Source organism: Phocoena sinus, chromosome 1 (assembly GCF_008692025.1).
Source record: "Phocoena sinus isolate mPhoSin1 chromosome 1, mPhoSin1.pri, whole genome shotgun sequence".
In the NCBI taxonomy this organism is placed as follows: domain Eukaryota; kingdom Metazoa; phylum Chordata; class Mammalia; order Artiodactyla; family Phocoenidae; genus Phocoena; species Phocoena sinus.
The window spans coordinates 8,227,620-8,253,633 of NC_045763.1; the positions used below are offsets into that span (position 1 = coordinate 8,227,620).

Genomic DNA, 26,014 nt, shown 5'->3' on the forward strand with positions numbered 1-26,014 from the left:
CAGTCCAGGCTGCCGTACTGGCCCTGTGGTCCTCAGGGACCCATGCATCCCTCACACCTGGCTGGCATCCAGCTTGTGTTCCAGTGTGACAGCTCCAGCACCAGCTGTCCTCTCTGCTGTCCAACAAGCAAGAACAGGGAGAAGGAAGGGAAAGGGCAAGTCACCTTCTAAGGACACCTCCTGGAAACCGCCCACATCCCTTCCCCTTTCTCCCCATTGGCTGGAACTCAACCACGCGGCCATACCTGTCAGCAAGAAGGCTGAGAAATGCAGTCCTTGTTCTGGTGGGCATGTTCCCAGCTTTTTCTTTTTTGCGGTATGCGGGCCTCTCACTGCTGTGGCCTCTCCCGTTGCGGAGCACAGGCTCCGGACGCGCAGGCCCAGCGGCCATGGCCCATGGGCCCAGCTGCTCCACGGCATGTGGGATCCTCCCGGACCGGGGCACGAACCCGTGTCCCCTGCATTGGCAGGCGGACCCTCAACTACTGCGCCACCAGGGAAGCCCGTTCCCAGCTTTTAACCCCATAGAAAGTTTGAGTTGGAATTCACACTAAATTCAGGATAACGATTACCTCTGTGTGAAGAGGAAGATGTGGCTAGTTTCCATGGTATTTGGAAAGTTTTAACCGGTAAAGTAGGTGGGTTTAGGATTACATCTTATTATCATCTTTCGTAACTTATCTAAATATTACATTATTTTGTAACTATCACATAATACAGGGTACCTTTAAAAAGTTGAATTAGAAATCTTACCTCTTGCTTCTTCCCTTGGTCTCAGCTGCTTAACTGAGCAGAGAGAGAGCTTAGAACCCACCCTGCTGGGTACTGCTCTCGATCACTGCTGACTTCTTTTAGCTCTCTATCTTTTTTTTTAAAAAAAAATCTGAACAGACTTAAAAAAAAACAACAAAAAACAGCTTTACTGAGGTATAGTTTACATAAAGTAATGCATCCATTTTAGTTGTACAATTTGAGTTTTAACAAGTGTACACTGCCCTGTAGCCATCATCATTGTAGAACATTTCTGGCACCCTAGAAGATTCCCCATGACCTGTTCCCATCCAGTGCCAACCCGCCCTGACGCTGGGGCAACTCCTGGTCTGCTTTCTGTTGCTGCCCATTTAGACTTATCTTTCGTAGGGTTTTGCATGAATGGTACAGTATGTCCCCTCTCACGCCTGGTTTCTTTCGCTCAGCATCATGTTTTTGAGCTCCATCCAAGTTGTGCATATCAGAAGTTGCCTCCTTTTTATCACAGAGCTGTATTCCATGGTTAGGATGCACTGTGGTTTGTTATCCATTTACCAGTTGATGGGCGTCCGGCTTTGGGCTGTTTCCAGTATTGAGCTGTTATGAATAAAGCGCTTTTAAACATTTGTGTACAAGTCTGTGTCTGTTTTTATTTCTCTTGCATAAATGTCTAGGAGTGGAATTGCTAGGTCAGAGGTTAAGTGTAAGTTTCACCTTATAAGAAACTGCCAACCTGTTTTTCAAAGTGGTTGTACCATTTTACATTCCCATCAGCAGCGTCCGAGTTCTGGTTGCTGCATATCCTCTCTAACGGTTGGTATTCTCAGTCTTTTTAATTTTAGCAGCTTTAATGTGTGTGTAGTGGAGACTCAGTCATTTGAGTTTACATTTCTGTGAAGACTAATAGTGTTGAGCATCTTTTTATGTGCTTATTGCCCATTTACATATCTTCTTTTGTGAAGTGTCTGTTCCAATCTTTGTCCTTTTAAAATTATCTTCTTATTATTGAGTTGGAAGAGTTCTTATATATTCTAGATTCAAGTTCTTTGTCAGGTGTATGCATGGTTAGTATTTCCTCCCAGTCTGTGGCTAGCTTTTTCGTTTGCTTTACGTTGCCTTTTGAAAAACAAAAGATTTAAAAATTGATGACATCCATTTATCTTTTTTTTTTTTTTTTTTTAACAATTCATGGTTTTTGTGTCCTACCTGTGAAGCCTTTGCTTACCCCAAGGTTGGAGAGATTATCCCCTGTGTTTTCTTCTTGAAGTTTTATAGTGTTAGCTTTTACGTTGAGATCTGTGATTCACTGTCAGTTAACTTTTGTGTGTGGTATAATGTGAAGGTCAAGGTTCATTTTTCCCTAATGGCTGTCCCCTTGTGCCACCACCAGATGTTCAAAAGATTATCCTGTCCCCAGTGAGTTATGTGTCCCTTTATCAAAATGCAATTGTTTATATATACATGGGTCTGTTTCTAGCCTTATTTAAACAAAATTTTTAAGCTATTGAAGTATATTTTACACACTATAAAACCTGCCCATTTCAAGTGTCCAATCAAATGATTTTTAATAACTTTACTGAACGATGCACTCATCTATTAGTTTTAGAGCACTTTCATTCTCCAAATAAGATCCTTTGTGCTCATTTACTGTTAATCTTACCTCATCTCCAGGCAACCACTAAGCTACTTTCCACCACTGTAAATTTACCTTTGCTGGGCGTTTCAGGTAAATGGAATCATACAGTATGTGATCCCTTGTAGCTTCCTTCTTTCACTTAGCATGTTTTTGAGGTTCTCCATGTTGTATCATGTAGCACTACTTCCTTCCTTTTTATTGTTGACTAGTATTCTATGGTATGGATGGGCCACATTTTGTCTGTCAGTTCACCAGCTGGTGGACGTTTAGGTTGTTTCCAGTTTTGGCCACAGGACTCATGCTGCTGAGGGTGTGTGTGGGCAAGTGTGTGGACGTACGTTCTCATTCCTCCTGGGTAGCCATCTAGGAGTGCGATTGCTAGCTCATGTGGCAGTTCTATATTTCTGGCTTCTTAATATTTTTTCTTATCAGCTTTTCTTTAAAATTTAGTTTATTTTTGGGTCTTCGTTGCTGCACGCAGGCTTTCTCAAGTTGCAGCGAGCGGGGGCTACTCTTCGTTGCAGTGCGCGGGCTTCTCATTGCAGTGGCTTCTTTTGTTGCAGAGCACGGGCTCTAGGTGCGTGGGCTTCAGTAGCTGTGGCACATGGGCTCAGTAGTTGTGGCTCGCAGGCTCTAGAGCCCAGGCTCAGTAGCTGTGGTGCACGGGCTTAGTTGCTCCGCGGCATGTGGGATCTTCCCGGACCAGGGCTTGAACCCGTGACCCCTGCATTGGCAGGAGGATTCTTAACCACTGCACCACCAGGGAAGCCCTCTAATCAGCTTTTTTGAAGTATAATTTATATACAATAAGATTAATCCATTTTAAGTGTACACTTTGATGAGTTGTACATACTGTAACTCAACTCGTGTAACCAATACTCTAGTTTCACGTACTATAACGAAAGACTAAAATTTCATGTGAATGGAATCATACAGCACATATTCTTTTGTATCTTAACGTAATGCTTTTGAGATTGATCCAGGTAGAAAATATTTTAGACTTTGTGAACTACACATTTCTGTCACATATATCCCCCCCCGCCCCCCCATCCTTTAAAAATATGAAAACCATTCTGAGCTCACAGCTGAAAAAAACGCAGGATGAGGTGGGACTTGGCCAACTGGGCAGAGTTTGCTAACTCCCGTGACTCTGATGTATGGTTATTTCACAATTTGTTTATCCATTGACCATTGGTGGCTGTTTGGGTTGTTTCCAGTTTGGGGTTATTATGAATAATGCTTCTATGACATTCATGTATAAGAAGTCTTTGTATGCATAGATATTTCCTTTCTTTTAGGTAAATACTTGAGAGTGGAATGCCTTAGTCACATGTTAGGTGTATGTTTAACTTTGTAAGATATTGTAAACCTATTTTCCAAAATGGTTGTGGCATTTCATTTTTTTTTTAACTTTTTTTCTACATTATTCTTTAAAAAAAATTTATTTTTATTTTTTGGCTGTGCCACGAGGCATGTGGGATCCCAGTTCCCCAACCAGGGATCGAACCCTCGCCCCCTGCAGTGGAAGCGCGGAGTCTTAACCACTGGACTACCAGGGAAGTCTCCTGGTTGTGCCATTCTACATTCCTGTCGGCAATGTGTGAGAATTTCAGTAGCTCCACATCCTTGTCAACATTTGTTATTCTCAGTTTTTTAAGTTTAACCAGTCTAATGTGTAGGTAATAGAATCTCATTGTATTTTTAATTTGTGTTTCTCTAATGACTAGTGATGTCAAGCATATTTTCATGTGTTTATTGGCCATTCATGTACTTTTGTGAAGTGTCACTTTTAAAAATCACCTTGTTTGTCTTTTCATTATTATGTTGTGAAAGGTCTATATATATTCTGGTTACAGGTCCTTTATCAGATATATGTTTTATAGATGTTTTCTCCCAGCCTATGGAGATGTTTTCTTGACAGTGCCTTTTGAAAAGCAAAAGCTTAAAATTTTGATGATGTCCATTTTATCATTTTTTTTTCCTTTTATGGTTCATGCTTTTTTTGGTTGTTTTTGTTTTGTTTTTAAAAGATTTTTTGATGTGGACCATTTTTTTAAGGTCTTTATTGAATTTGTTACAATATTGCTTCTGTTTTATGTTTTGGTTTTTTGGCTGGGGGGCATGTGGGATCTTAGCTCCCAACCAGGGATTGAACCTGCACCCCCTGCATTGGAAGGTGAAGTCTTAGCCACTGGACTGCCAGAGAAGTCCCTGGTTCATGCTTTTTGTATCTTAGGATGTGTTTGCCTACCCCAGGGTTGCAAAGATTTTCTTCTGTGTTTTCTGTTTTCTTACAGTTTTTTCTTTTTTGTTTAGGTGTATGGTCTATTTTGAGTTAAATTTTATGTATGGTGTAAGGAAAGGGTCAAGGTTCATTTTTTACCCCCCTACAGATATCCAGTTGTCCCAGCACAATCGTTGTGAAGATTATCCTTTTCTCATAGAACTGCCTTGGCTTCTTTGTCAAAAATCAGTTGACCACACAAGCATGGGTCCATTTCTGGACTCTTCTGAATTCTTACAGTTTCATTAGAGCTCATATTTTTTAGTCTGTGAGTGAGGATATGGATATGCCTCTCAGTGTCCTTCCTGCCTAAAGATGACACTGCTGATAGCATTGCAGCCCATGAGAAGTGGAAAAGATCGTCTTTCACAGGACGTTCATGTGAAGACAGGCCTTGGGTTTTCAAATGTGACTTCTGTTGAGCTGCTGTGGTGCCTTTGCCTTCCAGGCTGCCCAGGTGCTTCTGTTCAGAGCAGAGCTGCTCTGTTACTAGTTGCTGTGCTCTGGGTCGGTTTGTCTTTCTGGCCGCTGCCAGCCATCCACAGCTCAGCCTGTGGTACCTTTCAGCTGGGCACCAGTCTCCCTGTGCATTTAGCCTGGCAGTCCTTTCCTGTAACAAGCACTGATCTGGCGGACTGGCTTTATTCCAGTACCTCACTGTGGATGAGCCTGTCTTATCATTCAGTTTTCAGCGTGCCTTGCGAACAAAGCTGATGGGATGATTTGAGAAGCTACTGCTGTGTGGAGTCACGGCTCCAGCCTTGAAGAGCCTGGAGGGGAACGCAGCTAGGCTTGCCCAGTGCCTGCCACTGCCCTGCCCTGCGCTCAGGCTGCCAGCCTCCCCTGGGACTTGATAGCATCTCCCTGTTGTCAGGATCCGGATTGTCTCAGCAGGATGATTTCATGACGGCTTTCAGCTCTCTTTTGTTGATGACTCTTTACTGGATTGTGGGATTTCCTTGGTGTCTGAGAGTCCCTGAGTCAGTGGTTTCATGCCGTGTTGTGTGCGCGATTCCTGCTCCACATGTGTGTCCTTATTTGGTGGTGTCTGTTCTCGCCTGCTAGGTGAGACTCTCTTGGTAGGTTGAGATACAAATAAAGGAACTGAGTAATGTTGGTTTAGTTGGTGTTCAGTGAAGGGTTAGGGAGCCCTAGGGTTCAGCTTTCCTGCCCCTGAGGCGGCTACCATATACCATGGATTCACCGGAAGCCCTAGCCTTTTGGGCAGGCAGGCCCTGTGGACACTGTCAGAGGTCAGGCTAGCTGATGGAGTCCTTGAGAGGGCAAGGAAGGCATTGAGTTCCAAGGAACCTGACGTTCTTCTCCCTACAGTAGTCTGACCTCTGACCTCGTTGCAGCCTCAGACATGAAGGCAGTCCCAGAAATGCGCAGCTCTGCAGGATGAGAAATGCTGCCACAGTCGACTGCCTGTTCATCCTCAGGAGAGGCCAGCCGTGAGGTGCTGGTAAAGTGCTGGGCCTTTCGACGAGTTGGCGGGTCAAGCCCGTTGGGCGAGTGCTGGAGACAATTGGAATCTGAATGACAGTAAAAAATATCATTGTCCCTGGGTTCTTCATCTTCTTCTTTTGTTTTTTATTTTTTGGGGATTTCAGTAAATTTTTATTTAAGTGGCCAGAAGTATAGAGAGTGGTACTTCAATAGAGCTCTACCATTTAAAGGTCCTTTGATGATAAATGTGTAACAGTGGAAAGTGTGCTAGTTTGGGATTCAGAAGACCCAGGTTCTAATTTGTCATGAACTACCTGTTACCTTACAGGCATATACATAATATCTCAGAGTCTTTGTTCTGCATCTGTCCATTGAGAGATTTGGGCTAGAAAATCTTTTAAGACCCTTGATAAATCTGATGAAACTTGAGTTGTCTTTCTTTTCTACCTCATCGAGATAGGCAAGTGACAAGATGTAGAGAGATTATTCTGGGCACTGAATTGCCACAATTATTAGCAACACAAGAGAAGTCAAAAAAGCTGTCCTGTGAGTGAGATTACTGATTCTCTTCATGCAGTGATGCTGACAGGTAGGCCTGGGTAAATGGTGTGAGTTCACAAACTTGTTTATTTACCTTGTTGTTCCTAAGCCTGTGGAAAAATGTAGGCAGGCACCCAAGGCAACGCATTCTGTATGTCACAATTTCAAGGCAGGCTTTTTTACTTAAACCCTTCTCTGTGTATTCTAAGTCATTTTTCTCTGCCCGTACACCTCCCAAAGTTCACTCAAGTTCTTCCTTTTCTCTTGTTGTCCTAAGAATGTCAAAATTATTGAGTCTTTTCATTTTTACTATGCTGGTGTCTCTGAGAAACTCGCTGACAGACACCTGTTATGACTGATGTATTAATGTTCACTGTCCCTGGGTTCTTTAAATCTAGCAAAAGCTCTGCCGCCTTCAGTCAAATGGTCTGTGCTTGATGAGAAGAGAAAACTGTCTTTGGGACCATCTGGTGGTGGTGTGGAACCAGGCCTCTTGCCAGCTTGGCCCCCAGTCTGCCTTGTCTGCAGGTGGGCGTCTTTGTCAGGCTAGAGGCTCTGAAGCTTTGGAAAAGCTCATTCATTCCACTTCCCTTACTTTTGAGCTGGAGCAGAAGAGCGACTGGCCCTGTTTTCTGCCCTTGACTGTATTTTCTGGACATTCAGGAGCATAGTGACAAGAGGCTGTAGCTCCGAGGTGCCCTGGGTTCCCTCATTGGGGGTCTGCACTGGGCTTAGAAAAAATTGGCCCCAGGGTGGGCAGTGGGGAGGGCTCCAGGTGGTCGTGGCTGGGGTCTGAGCTAGTTTGGGGTCATGCCGAGTGCTTTCTCAGTTGCCCTGGTCTGTACCCTTTGAAAGGCGTGCCATGGATAAGGGTTATCTCCATCTTAGTTTTTCTCTTTTTTCATTTTGCCACAAGACAGGATTGTATCACACATCTCCAAAACGAGTAAAATGGCATTTCAGCTTCTTGTCTTTATAGACTCTCTGAACTTTAGGAAAGATCATTCTGGTCCCTTTTCATTAATAATGAAAACCAGGGGGCAATAAAACGTTCTTAACGTGAGCACGGCAGAAACAAGGAGTAGTGCGGGGGTGAAGGTGCGGCTGGCAGGGAGCCACAGGTGTCTCTTGGTGCTTGAGGAGGTCAGGCTCCGGAGAGGGGGCAGCAGTGGTAGGAGGGGTCCTGGTTCTTGGACCCCTGACCTGCCAGCATCTGCTCAGCCTCGGCTCTGTTACCCGGAACGAGAGGCTGCACTTCTCAAGGCATGCACTGTGTGTTTGCAGGAAAGAAGAAGGATGCAGCAAACTTTGGGTTCTGGTCCAGTTTTCAGCCCAGTTGCAACTGTTTTCCTGTAAGATATTTAGTGGGTATTTGAGAAGTCACTGGTGAGTAGAACTTTCTGGACATGTGCCCATTTTGAATACTTTCTCTGGGGATTTTTGCAGCACAGATGGACGTTCTGGGTGTGGATTGAAGCCCCACGGAACAGCGTGGGGCTTCAATCCACAGCGACTCTTTAGAAAAGTGGCAAGGTTACTCTGTCTCTGCTTTTTCCTCCTAAAAATGAACTTGCACCAGATGTTGGAATCAAGGCAGTCAGAGCAGAGCAGGCTGAGCCGAGAGAGGTGCCTGCTTGGGACCTGGAGCCTCCTGGCTTCTCAGGGTCACAGTGAAAGGTCTACCTCAGTGGTCTCAGAGTTTTCCATTTCACAATCAGCGGTCGCTTCTCTATGTCGCTCCGCATCGGATGGGGGTGTTCACTGCAGGTCAAAGCAGCAGAGCTCCCTTCTGGAGACAGTGTGTAGACGTGAACCCTGAGTGTCACTGTGCAACCCTGGAGAGGAGTGGGGAGTCTTGGCTCACCGTGACCCAAACCCCAGAACCCATTAAAGAATAGATCGATAAGTTTACATAAACATGAAAACACTCTGTGCCACAAAAAGCAGACCGTAAGCAGAGTCAAAAGAAAACTATACTAGGAAGAATTTTTACAACTCCTTTCACAGACAGAGGGTGAATTTCCCTGTTGTATAAGAAGTTTCCATGAATTGAGGGAGGAAATTTAATAAAGAAATTGAGTAGAAAAGTAGGGAACATATAGTATACCAAAAAAGAGGTGCAGATGAAAAGATTGCTCAGTCCTCACTTGTAATAAGGTAAATGCAAATTAAAGCTAGAGGGAGGTACTATTGCTTTGCTCTAGTACTGGCAGAAATCTGTGCGTGTGCTTAACCCATTATGTTGGGGTGGCTCTGAGGAAACATGTGGGAATGAACTGGTTCAGCCCCCGTAGAGGACAGTTTGGCAGGCTATCTCAGACTGCTGTGGCCCAGCCTCCTGGGAGTTCACGTTTACAGATGGACTTGTACATGCACATGAGACGCCATATGTACACGCTCACTGATGGCAGCATTGTGTGAAATAGGAAAAGACTGGGATCGTCTAAATGTCCATCATTAGGGAATTGGTTTAATGGAATATTATGCAGCTTTAGCAAAAAAGAAGAATGAGAAATGGGGGGAAAGAGAAGGAAAATAATGCCCATGTGTGTTGCCCTCATACTTGCATAAAAATTCTCTGCAGGGTAAAGAAGAAACTATTAACACAGTGGTTCTTGGTGGTGGAGGAAGCCTCTTTGCAGTAGACTGACGTGTGCTGTGTGATGTTTAGACCATGTGCGTGTATTACCTATTCAAAAACTGTAAGCTCAACAAGGGAGTTAGTTGATCACAGTCTGTGCAGGAGACCCGGGCTGGGCCACATTGGGAAACTCACGTGGAATCCACAGGCGGGGCAGGGTCGGGTGGCCAGGGAGAGACGCTCTTCCAGGCTCTCCCATCACCGTCGTCTCTGCCTCCTGAGAGCCCCCTTCAGCAGCTCAGGGAGGAGGGAGTGTCCGCCTCGCCCCCTTGGAGGTCTTTGCCACTTGGATCCCCGATCAGACTGCATGCCAGCAGCCCCTCCTCCCCACGTGCTCACGTCCTGCCGAGGACTTTAAGAACCGCCCCTCTCCTGTTCTCCTTTGGTCATGAAGCGCCAGGACGTGGCCAGTACCTGCAGGCCCAGGGGAGGGGGATGGCTGGAGCCACAGGTGTCCGTCTCAGAGGAGGTGAGGCGCCCGGCTGCGTGTGGAGTGTGGTGGCTCTTCCTCCCTCACCTTCTCTCTTAGATCCACTTCCAGATCCCAGGTCCTTGTCGCAGCAGCGTGCCTCGGGTGGGTGCCTTCTGGGTCACTGTCCTGGCACCTGGTCTGAGTCCACAGACTGGTGGTGTCCTGCACCACTGATGGTTCTGGAAACAGTGGCCCACGCACCACCACCACCCCCCGCCGCCCCCTGCCCAGTGGCCGGTCCCTTGAGAGGAGGCAGCTGGGTGGCCTGAACGCGGCTGTTCCAGGTAGACGTTCCAGAAGGAGCTCGTGCTTTCCCATGTGCCTGACAGAATCGCTGGGCGTCACATCAGATTATGGGCATGAAAGCACTTGTAAACAGTTCATGGGGAAGGTTATGAAGTAGAAAATTCTCCTCTCCTCCTCTGGAACTAGAAGTTCATTCAGGGCTTGGAGGGGACTTTGTGTTCCAAAGGGCCTGACCCTACATGAAGACCGGCTGCCTGTGTCCGGATCCCCTGAGACGGTCCGTCCTGGACTCAGTCCCTCTCGCCTTTGGAGGCCCCTTGCGGTAGCCTCTCCCTGCTTTTTGCCTCCGCGGCCTCCCACCCATAGCTGCCCTCCGTGCTCCCTGACGTTGTTCTCCCAGAACACAGAGCCGTGACCACATCCCTCCCTGGTTCAGAGCCTTCAGTGACCCCGCTGCTTGTGAAACGATGGCCAGGTTCCTTGGGTGCGCTCACCGCCAGGCCAGCCTTTCCCACCTTCCCCCCACCCCGCTCCCCCCACCGCTCCCCTCTCTGCTCTTGCTGTCTCTTGGCCAGCAGTAGCCCCCTCACCCTGGGTGAAGCCCAGGGGATCCCCCGTCTGCTTGAGCACAGGTCAGCCTCAGCCTTTGCACTTCCTTGTCCCCTGCCTGGAGCGTCGTGCCCGGGACCGCACAGGTCTCGGCATCCTCCTCCACCGAGGCCCTGCCATCTGCACTCTCTCCTGGTCCTGTTCGGTGTTCTCAATCGCTGTCTGGAGCCACCTCGTTCGGTCGTTGGCAGGCTGCCTCCTCTCCACCAGGCTCCATGTGAGAGCAGAACAGAACAGGGCAGGGGTCTCGCCACCACTGTAACCCGTGCCTGCGGCACTGTCGTGCACCCTGTCAGGGCTTCATCGAGTTGAATAAACAGGTGAGGCAGCCTTTGCCCTGCTCTGAGGTGGCTCCAGGCTCATGTAGGAGGGTGTGTGGGCATGTATTCGTGCACACCTAGGTGTGCTCACGGCAGCCTCACTGGATCCTTTATTCCTCAAAGTGGGGGCCGTGCCCTAGGTCTTCAGATCGCCCCTGCCGCCCGCCTCCCACCCCAGGCCTCAGCCCGCCTAGACACCAGCCCACGGCAGCTGCGCAGTCCAGGGGCCTGGGAGGAGGAGGGAGGCGCAGCCCGGCCGCATCCTGATGCTCACCCCGATCCGAGCACGAGACACACCCCCCGACTGAGATGAGGGGCCTGAATCCACGTGCTCTCCTGCCTCAGGGGGGACGCCAGTGCCTCTTCTCCTGACGTGCCTTCTCCCCCGACCTTAGGCCCTGCGGGTTCCCGGTGGAGAGATTACAGCGCCTTGGCCATCATCATGGCAGGGATAGCGTTTGGCTTTCACCAGCTCTACAAGGTAAGCTGCCCCTCCCTGCACCCCCTGGGCGCTGCCCTGAGCCCGGGGGCAGCAGTGGGCCTGCCTGCAGAGGCTGAGCGCCCTGATGACCTCGCTCGCTGAGGGGCATCCAGGTCAAGTCCTGGTCCTGTTCCCACCCGGGTGGGTGCGCTTGGCAGGTTCAGACCCGCCTCATCTGCTGGACTCGGCGTCTCCCCTCCAAGTCCCTGTGCAGCAGGGACCCCGTTGATCAATGAGCCACATCAGGTACTTAGAACAGTGCCTGGCACTTACTGAGCAGGCCAGACCTTTTTGAGAGACAGAATAACGTGCGGTTAAGGGCATGGACGCTGGAGCCCAGCTGCCTGTGTTGCATCCTGGCTCTACCACTTGGCAGCTGTGTGACCGCAGGCTCAGCGGTTCTGTGTGTAACATGGGGACAATAGTATCTACCTTACGAGGCTGTTGTGATGCTGAAAGGAGTCACTGCTCCCCTGGGAAGTGCTCTGCGCGCTCTTGAGAATCTCAGTACGAACGTATCTACAGGATCTACCTTTCCCCTATGTATTATGCTGGCATCCGTGTAGACCTAGGGTTTTTCATGGACTACGTAGTCAACCCTCAGTATCCCAGAGTTCATTGCTTACAACGGAGCTGCAGGCAGGAAGTAACATTTACTTCCTTGATACCAGATACTAATCAGACACTAATCACCAGCTACTAACTTTGATTTGAAGCAAGTTGAGTCTTTTTTAGAAGATGCAGAGCCAGGGTAGGTCCCCAGAGACAAAAGGTAAAAGAGTGGCTGGAGGACTTATTCTCTGCCGGTCCTTTCCTTCTGAGGCCACCTGCGACTCCATCTCTGATTTGGAGATTTTTAAAAAAGAATCTGAATGACTATCCAGACTCATGTTGGATGGTCACGCCACGCAACTTGCTAGATCCTAGTTCCCCAACCAGGGATCAAGCCTGTGCCCACTACAGTGGAAGCACGGAGTCCTAACCACTAGACTGCCAGGGAAGTCCCCCCATGTTTAACTTTTAGCACATGAAACATGTTTCAGCATTGTACTGTGGGATTCTTAATTTTTCACTTAAGTGCAAAAGCTAATGACAGAGTTGTAGCAGAATATAATCTTTTCAGTGTAACATTTATTCTTGAAGTTGGGAATCTCCACATTAGAAATCCAGAAACAAGATGTTCTGGGTCCTGGGACTTCTCCCTCTGATGCCATTGTGTCCTGAAAATCTGTTTCCAACCACTGACTGCATACAGTCTCCAGGAAGAAGAATATGCTAAGACAGGATTCTCACATCAATGTCCCAGCTCTACTAAGCGGTACCTGATAGTCACATGGCTGCCCTTGGACGGCCTATGATCTGGTGGAGACAGAAAGCATAGCTCCCCTTGGAGCAAAGCAGAGATATCATCAGCTGTTTCCACGAAGCTCTGATCTTTAGTCTCTGCTTTAAAAAAGAAGAGACATTGGGGCTTCCCTGGTGGCGCAGTGGTTGAGAGTCCGCCTGCCGATGCAGGGGACACGGGTTCGTGCCCCGGTCCGGGAAGATCCCACATGCCGCGGAGCGGCTGGGCCCGTGAGCCACGACCGCTGAGCCTGCGCGTCTGGAGCCTGTGCTCCGCAATGGGAGAGGCCACAACAGTGAGAGGCTCACGTACCACAAAAAAAAAAAAAAAAAAAAAAAAAAAAAAAGAAGAGACATTGGAAGATTAGTCACGATGGTGACAAGAGAATTTAAAAAACATCTGCTAAATTAAAAAACAAAAAGGAGAGGTAAGCTGTTATCTTGTTTTATAAATATGTAAAGATTTAGGCTGGGGTAGTGTATGTGTTCCTTTCCTCGGCATTTTTGATCTTAGAAATGGAATTTTTAGTCCATTACACGTGTAAGAATTTCTTGACTTTTATACTTCGGAAATTTTCAACCTGGAACGTAAGGCTCCATTTTATGAGTTTCGGCTCAGCTGTGGGTAATAACTCACACGATGGTTGAAAAGCACTTTGCAAAATAGAAAATGCTTCTATATGTATGCTAAATAGTGATCTTCACTTAGGAGCTGCTCTTGAAATGAGTTCTCTGACAGGCCCCTTGTGAGAGACTTCCTTTCCCTTCCCCAGTACAGAAGCCTTAATGGAGAAGTTGCCGTCTTTTCCTGTCTGGGGCCCGAATGGAGTAAGAACCAAAGTCTCTTTTGGTCACACCTGCCAGTTACTACACCTGCCAAGCTTGCACTCTGCCACCCCTGGTGCCACCCTAGTAAAGTTGGTGACTGGTCTCACGCTCCTAAGATGGGGGGCTCCACGTCCAGAGCTTTTGGAGTTTGGAGCCCATGTTCTTTCGTCCAGCTCTCCCAGCGGGCACCTTGCCGCCCACCTCTAACCCTTCACACTTCCAAGCAGGTAGTCAGTTACCAGCTGCGCCCCGTCTGCCTTCTTCCTGAATGTTCCGAGATTCTCAGAACATTCAAGATTGCCCTGCAGCATCAGCTTCCTTTTTCCCCCACGGTCAGTGTCTCCTGATTCTGCTCCTTGCTCCCCCTTCTGCCCCATGTCTCAGTTCTGGGAGAGTCTGGCTGCATTTAACTCTTATCTGAAGGAAACTTGTTCTGAGGATTCAAGGCTTTTCGAAGAAGAATGGGTGTGACCTCCTTGTAGCCTCGGAATACCCATATTATTATCCCCTCCTAGTGAAAGAGCCAAAGGTCCCACAAATCTGTTGTGGATTTTGATCTTGTTTCTTGAATAATTTTTTTTGTTTATTTTTACTTGTTTGTTTCCGAATGGAGAATTCATTCACGTGGTTCAAAATGTTAAAGGTTCAGAAAAGTGTACAGCAAACTTCCCTCCCACTCCCCCCTGGAAGCCACCAGTGGTATCACTTTCTTGTATAACCTTTTGCATTTTTATGATATACAACTTTTAAAGTAGAATTTTGAGTATTTTTGGACACAAGTATTGTATATAGCAACATTTAAAAATCTAAAAGAACCAAAAAGTGCTCCATCATAGTGGGTCAAATTGATTTTTTGTGTCCCTGTTCCCTGGTTCTGGTCCTGATTCAGACAGAGTTTTTTTATTTTTTATGTGGTTGTAATCACAGCCTCATAATTTTCGGATGTCTTGTTCATTTACGGTGTTGGCGTAGGGTTTCCGAAACCCAGGGTTGGTGGAGAGAAAGTTGGTCGGCAGAATTTGAGAGACTGTTGAAGAGTATCCCAAGTATGTACCCATTCCTCATGTGCACCCTGCTTCTCGCAGAAATACTTGCTCCCCCTCATCATGGGTGGCCAGGAGGACAGGAAGCAACTGGAGAGGATGGAGGCGAGTCTCTCAGAGCTGAGTGGCAGCGTGGCACAGACAGGTAAAGATTAATGACTCCACCAAGGCACCCCTCAAAGCCTTCTCCGAGCAGCCCCTTCTTTGCCCCCTCCCCTCTCCCCTCCGTCTCCACTTTATGTGGTGACTTCATTTATCTGCTCTGAGAATCTGTTCACATTTGCAAATGAAGCCGCCGTCATTTCGGTTTAATTTGAAATTGCTTGTTTACTGTCGGCGCGGCCTCAATTAATTATGTTTTTACGGAAAGGCTCCCAACCTCAGAATATTAATGAGGGGAATAAAATGACAGCCTTTCTAAGGGCTGTAAAGTTCATTTTTAATTTCTGCTTCTATGAGGTTTTCAGGGGGGTTTTCAGCAATTTTCCCCCTTCCCTCTAAGAATCCAACACAGGGTCAAGAGAGGCTGTAATTACTGCGGCTCCAGGGACCCCGGCCACCTCCTCTGTCATCGACTCCACGGGGCTCACGTTCATTACCCGGTGCCCCAGTGATGGCCCAGATTAGCTGGGACCTGTCGCGCCAGAGGTGGTTTTCTCCTTTATAAACTTGTTTACTAGATGGAGCCTCTGAATCTAAAAACTCTGGCAAACTAGAGAGCCGCCTGTCCCAGGCAGGAGTCTGTCCCTCGGGGGCATGTTTGTGAAGCCCTCGGAAACCCTCTGGAGCACGTGCCCTGCTGGCATGTCTCCTTGGAGGCTGACGGTGGGCTGGGAGCTCCAGCAGCCTCTGGGTTGGGTGGGGAAGATAGGAAGGAGCGGTAAGGAAATGGGATTTGCAGTTTGTAACCGCTTCGGGATGCTGTGGACTGAGATGTCTCTCTCCCAGGATTGGAGACTTGCCATGAGTTCTGTAGTGGCGTGGGGAGGCCCGGGAGATGGGGGATGCAGGCAGCATGGAAGTTGCAAGAGCCAAGCGAATCATAAACAGATATAATTAGAGGGGGGAGGTTTTGGACGGATATACTGTTGACCAGGGACAACGGCACAATAGAAAGATAAAGTAGAAATACTAGAGGTTAGATACAGTGCAGGTAGATGCCCCAGAGTGCAGATGAATTATATGGATTGCACGGGCCGGGGAGAATGTCTGCAGATAAATTAGATGCAGCAGCTTATAGGTGTGTGGACAGAAGGAAGAATCTGTATCATTTAACAGAGATGCAACTGCTCTTTCCTCCCAGTGACGCAGTTACAGGTGACTTTAGCCTCTGTCCAGGAGCTGCTGACTCAGCAGCAGCAGGAGGTCCAGGAGCTCGCCCACGAGCTGGCCGCAGCCAAGGTACTTGTCCCTGACCCTCCGGTCCCTCTAGGTCCGGGTCTGCCCTGCACGGCTCTTCACTCCCATCCTTTGTGCCCAGTTCACTGCATCCGCTGGAGTCTGATGTTGTCTCTTCTGACACCGGTGACCCTGCCTTGTAGAGACAGGAGGCGGTCACCATGCTGGTGGTGTGGCATTCAGTGACGGAGGCTGTCCTTTCTGTCTCCGTGTCACCTCCCAACAGGAGGGAGGAAAAGCAGCTCTGTGCCTGTGGCCCTCCCGTGGCAGCACACGCCCCAGATCTGGTGGTGGCCGGTGTCGACACAGGATGGTCTCCACCACAAGTTAGGTCAGAGGTCCTGGCGTTGCCAAGAGCGATTGCAGGGAACAGGGTGGGAGGAGTGTACCCAGACCCTGGGCTGAAATGCTGCCGTGGGTGGGTTCTCCAAACCCAGGCCTCGGGATCCGGTAACCCCCAGAGGAGTGTAGACCTACCTGGGGTCGACTGAGGCGGCTTCCTTGCCTCACTTTGCACATCTGGAGCTGTCTTGGCAACATCAGACCCTAGGATCAGACCACCGGGGTTCAGGCTCTCCTGTGCCCCGTGCTACCTGTGTGACTGCAGACAAGCGACTTGCTGTTCCCTTGTCTGTAAGAAGGAGCTGTACCGCACCTCCCTCGTTGCCTGTCCCCACTGAGGACAGAGCCTGGCTCCCGTCAGCCCCAGGATGGCAGGCTTTGGGTCTGGGTTCTGTGCGTGTGTGACAGGGTGTTCCCGAGACAGACTGGGCCCGGGAGAGAGTGGTCCAGTGGCTCCAGGGCGTCCACTGCCCTCCCCACTCCCTCCAAGGCCTCCCGGGTTGCTTTCTGGCTGCTTCCACGCAGCTGTGCTGTAAAGGATCTCGCTCCGAGCAGCTCACCCAGAGGAAGCCCCACCCCAGTGCGCGACTCCGTGTGAGCCGGCGCTCCTGTGAAGCGGGTCCCCGAGAATCCTCTCATGGGGTACCCCACCCACGGAGGCCAGTGGCCACCGCCAGCCACCGTGCACGCTCCCTGCGGGCGGGCGGGCGGGCGGCCCATAAAGCAGCTGAGGAGGCAGTCACGGCCTGTGACTACCTCTCCTCCATTGTCTTTTGGAGCAGCCGCGTGCCAGTGGCCAGAAGCCTTTCCAGAAATTGGAAAACTGTTTTCAGACTTTAAGCATTAAGATTAAGACCACATGTTGCATTTTAGGAGGGGAGGGGGGCCCGGGGTAGCGTTTGGTGGTTGAGCGCCGCCTCTGAGGGTGTCTCGTGCTTGTTTTTCTGATGCCCCCCCCCTCCCCCGCCTGCCCCCAGCCCCTTTCATTCTCTGCTGTGCTGAAGCCGTGCTCACTGGTGTCTAAACCCATCTGTGTGGAGGCTTCGGTTACCCCGTAAACCAAAGACTCAGAGCTGTGTTTTCTCAGCTGTGATGTACGTTTCTATATCTGGCTTCCAAAGCCCTACTGCAGCACGGTAAAAACTAGAGAGAAGAGCGTTCCGTAACTGAAGCCACATAGAGCTGGGGGCTGCGAGCTCTCTGCAGCTGCTTTCTAGAGACGGCCAAAAAGCCCCAGATGTCAGATCTTACTTCTAAATCCTGGCATCTGGCACCATACGCGTTTGGAAATTTGAGTCCTTTGTAGGCCGGTGAGTGGAAATTGCTCCCTTGTTAATGGGCTGCTATAGCTTTCAAGGTCTCAGAGAGGCCAGAGCAGTGGCTCCTGGGTCTGCGCTGTCTGGTGGTCTGGAGTGGGGACCCCAAGGGGATGTGTGTGAGGGCGGCCGAGCGCCTGTGTGCGCTCGTTCCGAGGCTGCCCGGGGTTTCTTTCCTGAGGCCTGCAGCCCCCGCGGGGGGCGCTTCCCGCTGTGGAGCCGGGCTGGGGCTGCCGGCCGAGGCAGGACCCACGGCACCCCTCACCCCACCTTAGAGCCCCGCAGGCTGGTGGGAATGTGCGGGGCCCCTCCGCGCTGCTAGCCTGGGGCTCCCCACACTCTCCTGAACTCAGGGCCCGGATGTTCTGTGGCAGGCAGCGGGGGCCTTGTACCCGTAGGCAGACGCCCACGCACCCGAGGCCATCACACCTGGGACTGGCCCGTAAACACTTTGCAGGCAGCTTGGCCAAGGCAGCTGCCATTTGGGGGACCTCCTCTCCATCTATCCCAGCAAGATTGCCAAAGAAAGGTGTGGTCGTTTGAAGTTTACATAGAAAACAGTGTCAGTGGGGAAGGTGTGCGGGGAAGGGTGACATTTGTCTGAGGTTCCTGTGGCTGCTTCCCCTGCGGGCCGTGCTCCGGGACATCTTCGTTCTCCCTGCTGAACCTTCAGGGTCGTCCTGAAGAGCAGCTGCAGATGGGCGGCCTGGCCCTCGACTCCTGGCTGTGCAGACAGCGGGGCCCAGTGCGTGGCCTGACGTTACGGCTGCGTGGGGAAGGGTATCCTGGGCGAAGCCTGCCTTCTGGGCATGATTGAGAGTAGAGCTGGGGGATGGGCCAGGCGGGTGCTCAGGTGTCTCCCTTGACCCTTCAAGGTGGCTCCAGGTACCAGGCTCCTGGTACCTGTGGTTGAGGTGGCTGCCTGTCCCAGCCCCAGAGTTTCCGTGTGTGTGTGTGTGTGTGTGTGTGTGTGTGTGTGTGTGTGTGTGTGTGATCTCTCTGCAGGGAGAGGGACTTAGGTGGAGGGAGTAGTTGTTGTAGAGATGGAATTTATTTATCTTAATAGTTTTGTTTTAATGGAATGTTTCAAATACACCTGGAAATGGGGGTGCTGCACAGCAAGCCCACATGTTCTGGCTACACAGCTGCAGCCGCTGCCTCGGCCCGTCCTGCCATACCCCTACCCGCAGGTGATTTTGAAGCACATCCCAGACAGCATATCATTTCATACTTCAGACACTTCAGTGTGTATCTATAAAAGATAAGGGCTCTTTTGTTGTTGATGTTTTATTTTACATAACCAGGCTGCCACTGTCACACCTGAATGCATGTCATGATTCCCTAATATAGTCAGCTATCCAGATAGACTTGTGGGAATGTTTGTTCTAAGGGAGTCGTCACTTAAACAGAGATCCAGGCAGGCAGACCCCTGAATGGGCTGCAGCAGAACCGTACCGAGGGAGGTTCCTGGCTGGCATGCAGGACATGGAATCCCCCCGGGGTCCTCCTTGCCACCGCAGCAGTCTGAGCTTCAAGGGGTGGGAGGAGGTGCCGCTCTGATCTTCTGTCTCCTGTGTGACTTTCAGGCCACCACTTCCACCAACTGGATCCTGGAGTCCCAGAACATCAATGAACTCAAGTCGGAAATTAACTCCTTGAAAGGGCTTCTTTTAAATCGGTAGGAGCTGAAAAGGCACGGGCTTCTGTTCTGCTCTCTGACTTCGACTTGGGGGAGGGAGCTCTTGGGGCCCATCCAGCCGCCAGCCACTGGGGGCAAGGGAGGGGCACGTCTCCCTGGGGGCCCCCTGTGCGTCCCACCCCAGATTGAGCTGCATGATTCAGGCATTGAGTTTGGGAATCTCTTGCGCTGCCACCTTCCCTCCCCGGTTGGCCCCTCCCTCTCCACTCTAGGGGTGACAGCCTGTAGTGCCCACGAGTTTTGAGATACAGTCACTTGGTCCTGTCAAGACCCAGTCAAGGGCAGCTGGAGCCAGAAGCAGGGCCTTGAGCAGAGGAGAGAATCCCTACCCTCCAGATAGGGCCACCTCCTCCCCGTCCTCAGCCCCGGCTGGACCTCCCAGTGACAGCTTGGTCCCAGAGAAGGTCCCCCCCAGAGGGCCAGGCCAGGGGTCTCTGTTCCTGCTCAGTTTGAAGAGCCTATGATTCAAGGCAGAGGCAGACGCAGTGCCCGCCTCCCCACGCCCCGGCTCTTGTGGTCTCACTCTGCTGTCCCTCCGCAGGGACAGCAACCAACACAGCCCTGACAGGAGGGTGACCAGCTTGTCTGGGCTTGCCCGGGCCCGTCTTTTTTTAAAACTGAAAGTCCTGTGTCCTGGGCCGCCCCTCCTGCACGGCGCCCTGGGGGTTAGTGGGGGCTGAGCGAGGCGGGGGCCTTCACTCCAGGTCAGCGATGGGGGCTGGCAGGGTCTCGTGGTCCCAACCAGAGGACCCAGTTCTCCAAGCCACCCACTTCCAGGCTGTCTGTGGGGAAAAGAGCATGGCCTTAAGAGAGGCATGGCTGAGCTCGGGGCACCAGAGGGCTGTCTACTGGGGACACGGTGAACGCCGAGGCCCCGACTGTGTGCTCCGCGTAGCAGGGTCTGAGGTGGAAGGGCTGTCCTGCGCCAGAGCTGGTGGTCTGGTGGGCAGCCCAGGAGGCGGCAGGCCTTTGTCCTCCCAGCTCAGGCAGGGGTGATCCCGCCTGTCCTCGAGCTTGATTTCCAAGCCCTTGCCAAGCGGACCTGACTTCCCAGGTCTGGGCTGGGCTGGCTGCTGGCCCAGGACCCAGGGCAGGGATGCAGGAGTGGGAGGGAGAACTGGCTCTTCTGTCAAGTGTTGAGCTCGGAGGTTTTCTAGAAAAGTGCTGGGTCACCAGCATTACCCTTCTGGTTCTGATGTCTCTGACCCCGAGACCAGTGGCCAGGCTCTCCCCAACCCCCTGCCTTTGCCCAGGCCACAGGCAAGTGAGAGTGGAGGCCCAGGGGCCTTGGCTTCCCAGGCTTCTGGCTCCCCACTGTTGCTCGCTGCCCCTCCCAGGGCTGGAGGCTGGGACAGTGCTGTAAGGGCAGGAGGGAACGGGCGCCAGGGGGTGGCAGGACCCCCAGAGCCAAGTGTCCAGCAGCTGCCAGGGAGGGTGGGCCTGGCCCCAGGCAGAGGGGACCCCAGGGTGACTCAGGAGGCACCCTGAGTGGACCGGGGGCTCTGCAGGCAGCCCCGGTGCCTCAGGCTTCCGTCTCAGCCGCTCCCACCTCAACGGGCCAAGAGGCCTTATTTCCGGAGGAGGGGGAGGGGGGGAGGTGGGAGTGGGTGGCGGAGCTCCAGCCTGTCCCCTGGCCCTGTCCCCTGCTCAGTGGCCCTGGGGTGGCTGCTCAGCCTCCGTGAGCGCTCTGGGTCGGGAGGGTGCGGCTCTTCTGAGGGTGACCCTGCCGTCTTCCCCTTCCTCGGCCAGGAGGCAGTTCCCCCCTTCCCCGTCAGCCCCGAAGATCCCCTCCTGGCAGATCCCGGTCAAGTCCCCGTCACCCTCCAGCCCTGCGGCCGTGAACCACCACAGCAGCAGTGACATCTCGCCCGTCAGCAACGAGTCCACGTCGTCCTCGCCCGTGAAGGAGGGCCACAGCCCTGAGGGCTCCACGGCCACGTACCACCTGCTGGGCCCCCAGGAGGAGGGCGAGGGGGTGGTGGACGTCAAGGGCCAGGTGAGGATGGAGGTGCAGGGCGAGGAGGAGAAGAGGGGGGACGAGGACGACGAGGAGGACGAGGACGTGAGCCGCGTGGACGAGGAGGACCGCCTGGGGGTGCAGAGGGAGGACCGCCGAGGTGGGGACGGGCAGATCAACGAGCAGGTGGAGAAGCTGCGGCGGCCTGAGGGCGCCAGCAACGAAAGCGAACGGGACTAGGTGGCCGGGGTCCTGGTCCAGGTGCAGGACGTGGCCTTGAGCCGGGCGGGGGCAGGGCTGCCGCAGCCTCGCCGGCCTGGGCGGCGTGAGGGCCGAAGTGTGTCCACCCCGCCCACCGCAGACAGACAGGCCTCTGACCTTGTTCTCATGTCGGGCCGAGGGCTCCGAACTCTCTGGGCGCAAGACCCCCCAGCCCCCTCCCAGGCAGACATCCCGTCCAGGGGTGTCTGCTGGGTGTCTTAGCCAACCTAACGCCGTGCATGACAAGAGGTAGTTTTATTACCCGACTCCTGACCCTCTGGAGGAGGAGCCGCGGGGCCTGGCGTCTGCCGTCCCTTCCCTCCGCCCCGGCTCCCTGACTGCTTCTCACCAGTGACCAAGGGGGCCGCGCTCGTGATCCCCAAAGCAGTGGCCCTGCGCTCCCCTCTGGGCGGGGCCTCCCAGGCCCCCAGCCAGTCCCTGCCCAGACGATGCCAACCTCGTGTGCCCGTCGCAGCCTGGTCGTCTGCCACCCACGACATCACGCTGCTCCCGACCGTTCGCTTGCCGCATCGTGGCTCAGCTACTGCCGTGGTGAGATGTGGTCCCACCTCCACTAGGAGCCAGGCACAGGGTCTTCCTGTCTGTCCCCTGCCCCGCCCTGCCCCCCAAACACGTGTTCTTTTGTGTGATCAGGTATAGGTTTCAGAATATAAGATACGACTGTATATAATTGTAATAAATATGAGTTGCCACTATTTAATTCCTGCCTGTGGCCTCCTGTCTGCTCATGGCACCCCGTGCCCAGGGGTGGATCTCGGCCAAGGCCGCGCCAGGTGGGCCCAGGGAGGGGCCGCGGGGGCGGCGCCCGGCAGCCCTGCGGTGGGCCTGATGGGGGCAGCCCCTGCTTCCCTCGGCCAGTCTCTCCCCTAAGGCAGGTGTCGCAGCCGCTCACCCACAGCTGGAAGGTCTCATCCTCGGTCCCGAGTGGCTGCCGGAGGGCGACGTTCTGATCCAGGAGGAAGGGACCTCACGCTACTGTATATAGACCTGGTGTGGAGTGTGATGAGCTCACCTTCCTTAAATGGATGCATGTGCTCTCAGGAGAGTGTGTCTCGTTCCCTTGTCCTCCCCCGTCTCGTCTCCCTCTCACCCTCCCTGTCTCCCTTTACCCTTCACACAGCATTTAGCTAAACCCAGAAAAACAGCATGGGACGCTCCTTCCCGGGAGCCCTCGGCTCCCTCGAGCCCCCAGTGCTGTGGCCCAGTGTGCGGGGGTCAGAGGGCCTGGTCCTGTCCGGTGCCTTGTGTAGACACGGGCTTTGGAGACAAAGTGCAGGCACCCCGGCCGCCGCGGAGGTGGAGCTGCAGCGGGTATGTACCCTCCGGGGAGGCCTCGGCCTCCTGACCGCAGCGCTGGCCTCCCACCCGCCTGGCCCTGGGGAGGGAGGAAGCTGCTGGCCGAGGGTGAGAGACTTGGCATGGGGCTGTTTTGTTTCAGAAAACATTTCCCCTCCTGCCCAGGCCCCTTTTTTGGGCTCCCATCGTAAACTCCTTCCTGGCTTTCAGGCAGGGGGCCCTCGCCCTGACACTCTGAGTATCCGGCCCTCCAGCCTGGTTTCCCAGGTTTTGTCTTTGATGCTCATAACCTCACATGATGTCCCGGCTCATGCTCCCTAGGGACAAGCAGAGACACCCCCCCCCCACACACACACACACACACCCTGCTGTTGAGTCACCTCTGCCTCTTGCCATCCCCGAAGAAGCCAGGTTTCTCCATCCCCAGGGGCTCCCAGCCTGGTCTGGACGAGGGGCCCAGTGCCCGGGAGCCAGGCAGGCAGACGGACCTGGGATGACAGGCAGAGAGAGGGCTGGTGGCTCGGTTGGAAGCACCCCTGGGCCTCGGGGGCCGGAGACGGGGTTTCCCCGCTCTGCCCTCCTCGGGGAATGGAAGCCTGGGTCCCGCGTGGGCCGTCTCAGGGTGTCCCCCTCTACTTGGTGACTGTTTCTTGTGGCCTCTAACTTTGCAGAGGTCCCTCCTACAGTGGGACCAGACCGGGGCCGGGGGCGGGGGGGAGGGGGGCAGAAGGCAGATAGCCTGGGACGGAGACGCAGCCAGAGCTGCTAGCGCAGGGCAGCGGGCACTCGGGGGACCTTATGGGGTATGTTTTCCCCAACCTGGGGGGGGTCGGTTGTCTCGCAGGTCCCCGGACTCACTGTGGGAGAAAGGGATGAAAACCTGGGCCCGGGGGCCTTTTGCCCTGCGGGTCCTGAGCGCCCGATTTCAGCTTTTGAGGACAGAGAGTCTGGCGCGATTCCAGGGAGGGAAAAACCCCTCCCCAAACAGCGTGAGTGCTGCCTAATAAAGGCAGCTGCTGGACGGAGGGAAAACAGCCCTTTGAAAAAAAAGCCTTTCATTAGAAAAATAATGCATTTCATCCAAATAAGGTAAAAATATTTGGAATGGGGCAGAATGAGCAGCAGGCAGCGCCTGTCAGGCCTTTCTGGAAGGGGGAAGATTATTAAACTCAATTACAAAGTATTTTTGTAAAGTGTCTTTAAGAAAGAACTCGCCCAGCGCTCAGAGGCTGCAGGACGGCCCTCCGGCCCCCGAGGTCTCCCAGCTGGCCCCGGGAGGTCCGCGGGCTCTGCCTTGGGCAGGGCCCTCCCTCAGGCAGCCCCAGCTGCCCTGCTCTAAGCGACGCCCCGGAGTGCAGCGGGCGAGGCTGCTGCTCTACCTGCACAGCCGGGTCGGCCTCCTTCCGCAGGAGCCGGGTGGTCGGTGTCCTGGGACACCCTGGTGGGGAAGGGCAGCGTTGTGGGTCGGGGGAAAGGGATGCTGAGTTTGTAAATGGTCTCTTTTTTCCTACCGTGGGCGCACATATCAGCTGTTTAAAACATCCAGTCGCTATTGAAGGGGCTAGAGGATACAGAATTCCTCTCCCACCTCCACTCGGTTCACAGGTGTGCACACGTCATCTCTCTCTTTTAATAAAAACGGGAAGTTCCTCTTCAGTGTTGTGTGACTTGCCTGTCTCACTGAAAGTAAAGCGTGTGTCCTCGGGGGGCTCACACCAGGTGGGAGGAGAGGGGTTCTCTAGAAGGCACCTCTCCTGGCCTCCCCCTGTGCTCAGCCAGGACAGCGAGGTGCCGGTTCTCGGCCTGGCCCAGGACCTCCCTCTCTTCTGGTGACTGTCCCTTCCTGCCCCAGGCTCAGCTTCTACCCCAGCCTCACCCCGCCTCACACCGCCCCTGCCCCAGACCCAGGCCGGTTCTGCCCGAGGCGGAGGGAGAGCCAGCAGGAGACTGGCCGACAACCTGATTCTCAGGACTTTACTTAATCCTTAGTGTTTCTTCGTCTGTTTGCTTAAAGTTGCTTCTGCCAAGGCACCCAGAGAAGAGGGTCAGAGTCTCCACACAAAGCAGGCAAGGAGACGCCAGTGAAACCCCAAAGGTTGCCGTGGCTCCAGCTCACCTGAGGGTGGACCCAGTCCTGGCTGACCCCTCCCTGCCTGGACACCTCCCTGGCCCCTGCTCCTTCAGGCTGCACAGGTGTTTCCCACCCCGGGGATTGGCCACCCCCCGCCAGGGACAGACACCTCCAGGGTGCCCGCGGTGCTGGTGGGTGACTGCCACGTTCTCCACCGAGAGCTGGCACGTCCTCACCGCCCCCCCCACCCCCCCACCCCCCCACCTCCCGCTCCCCAGCCCCGCCCTGGGCTCCAGGCACGCGCTCTAACTCAGAGAGGAGTTTAAATCTCCAGCCGTGTGCCGTGTGTCGTGTGTCGTGTCGGGTGCTTTTCCCTGAATGGTGAACAAACCTTAATAGTTTACTTCCATCAAGCACTTTAAAGCTCATACTGCTCTGGAAGGGGAGATGAGATTTTATTATTTCATGAGGACGCCTGCAGCCTTTCCTTGCCCAACAGATCCTGGGAGGATCTTCTTTATAGTGAAGGGGTCACATTTTAAAACACATCTTGGAAACTCAGGTGCCCAGCCCTCCACGTCCCGGCCCAGCAGCTCTGGGAGGATGTTTCCAAGGGCATTAGTTCCAGGGCGCCCTGTAGATCCAGGGTGTGGCAGCCAGGCCTCAGGGAGGCTCTGGGCAGGGCCTTGGGGCCCTTTGATGGGGAAAAAGCCTTGGACTCTCCGAGGTCCCGGTGTCTCCCCCGACTGGCGTGGGTGCAGGGCTCACAGGAAGAGAAGCTGCTGGGTCTGGCCCTGCACTGGCTGTGCACCCCTAGGAGGCGCTTCCTGTCTGCCCCCATGCAGAGGGTGGGGCGGCTCCTCCCGGCGAGGGTGGCACAGGTCTGGCTCTGTTCAGTCCCGGCAAGGTCCCCAGGACTCCAGCTGGTCCGAGGGGCCCTGCTTCCTGGAGGCCTTCCTGGGGGCAGCAGCACTTCCACTACCCCTGTGCCCTGGGCCAAGGCCGCCTCT

General features: G+C 53.2%; 1 protein-coding gene across 2 annotated transcripts in view; it reads left to right on the plus strand.

Moving 5' to 3' along the window:
• Window positions 1-22,337, plus strand: part of PEX14 (peroxisomal biogenesis factor 14) — a 139,063-nt gene extending 116,726 nt beyond the window's left edge. For both annotated transcript variants that reach the window (XM_032637832.1, XM_032637843.1), the window contains 5 exons: window positions 11,343-11,428; window positions 14,686-14,788; window positions 15,947-16,044; window positions 19,286-19,377; window positions 21,148-22,337. In XM_032637832.1, the coding sequence (XP_032493723.1) occupies window positions 11,343-11,428; window positions 14,686-14,788; window positions 15,947-16,044; window positions 19,286-19,377; window positions 21,148-21,595 (827 nt within the window). In that variant the 3' untranslated portion in view covers window positions 21,596-22,337. The remainder of the gene's footprint in view (window positions 1-11,342; window positions 11,429-14,685; window positions 14,789-15,946; window positions 16,045-19,285; window positions 19,378-21,147) is intronic.
• The last annotated feature ends 3,677 nt before the right edge of the window (window positions 22,338-26,014 follow it).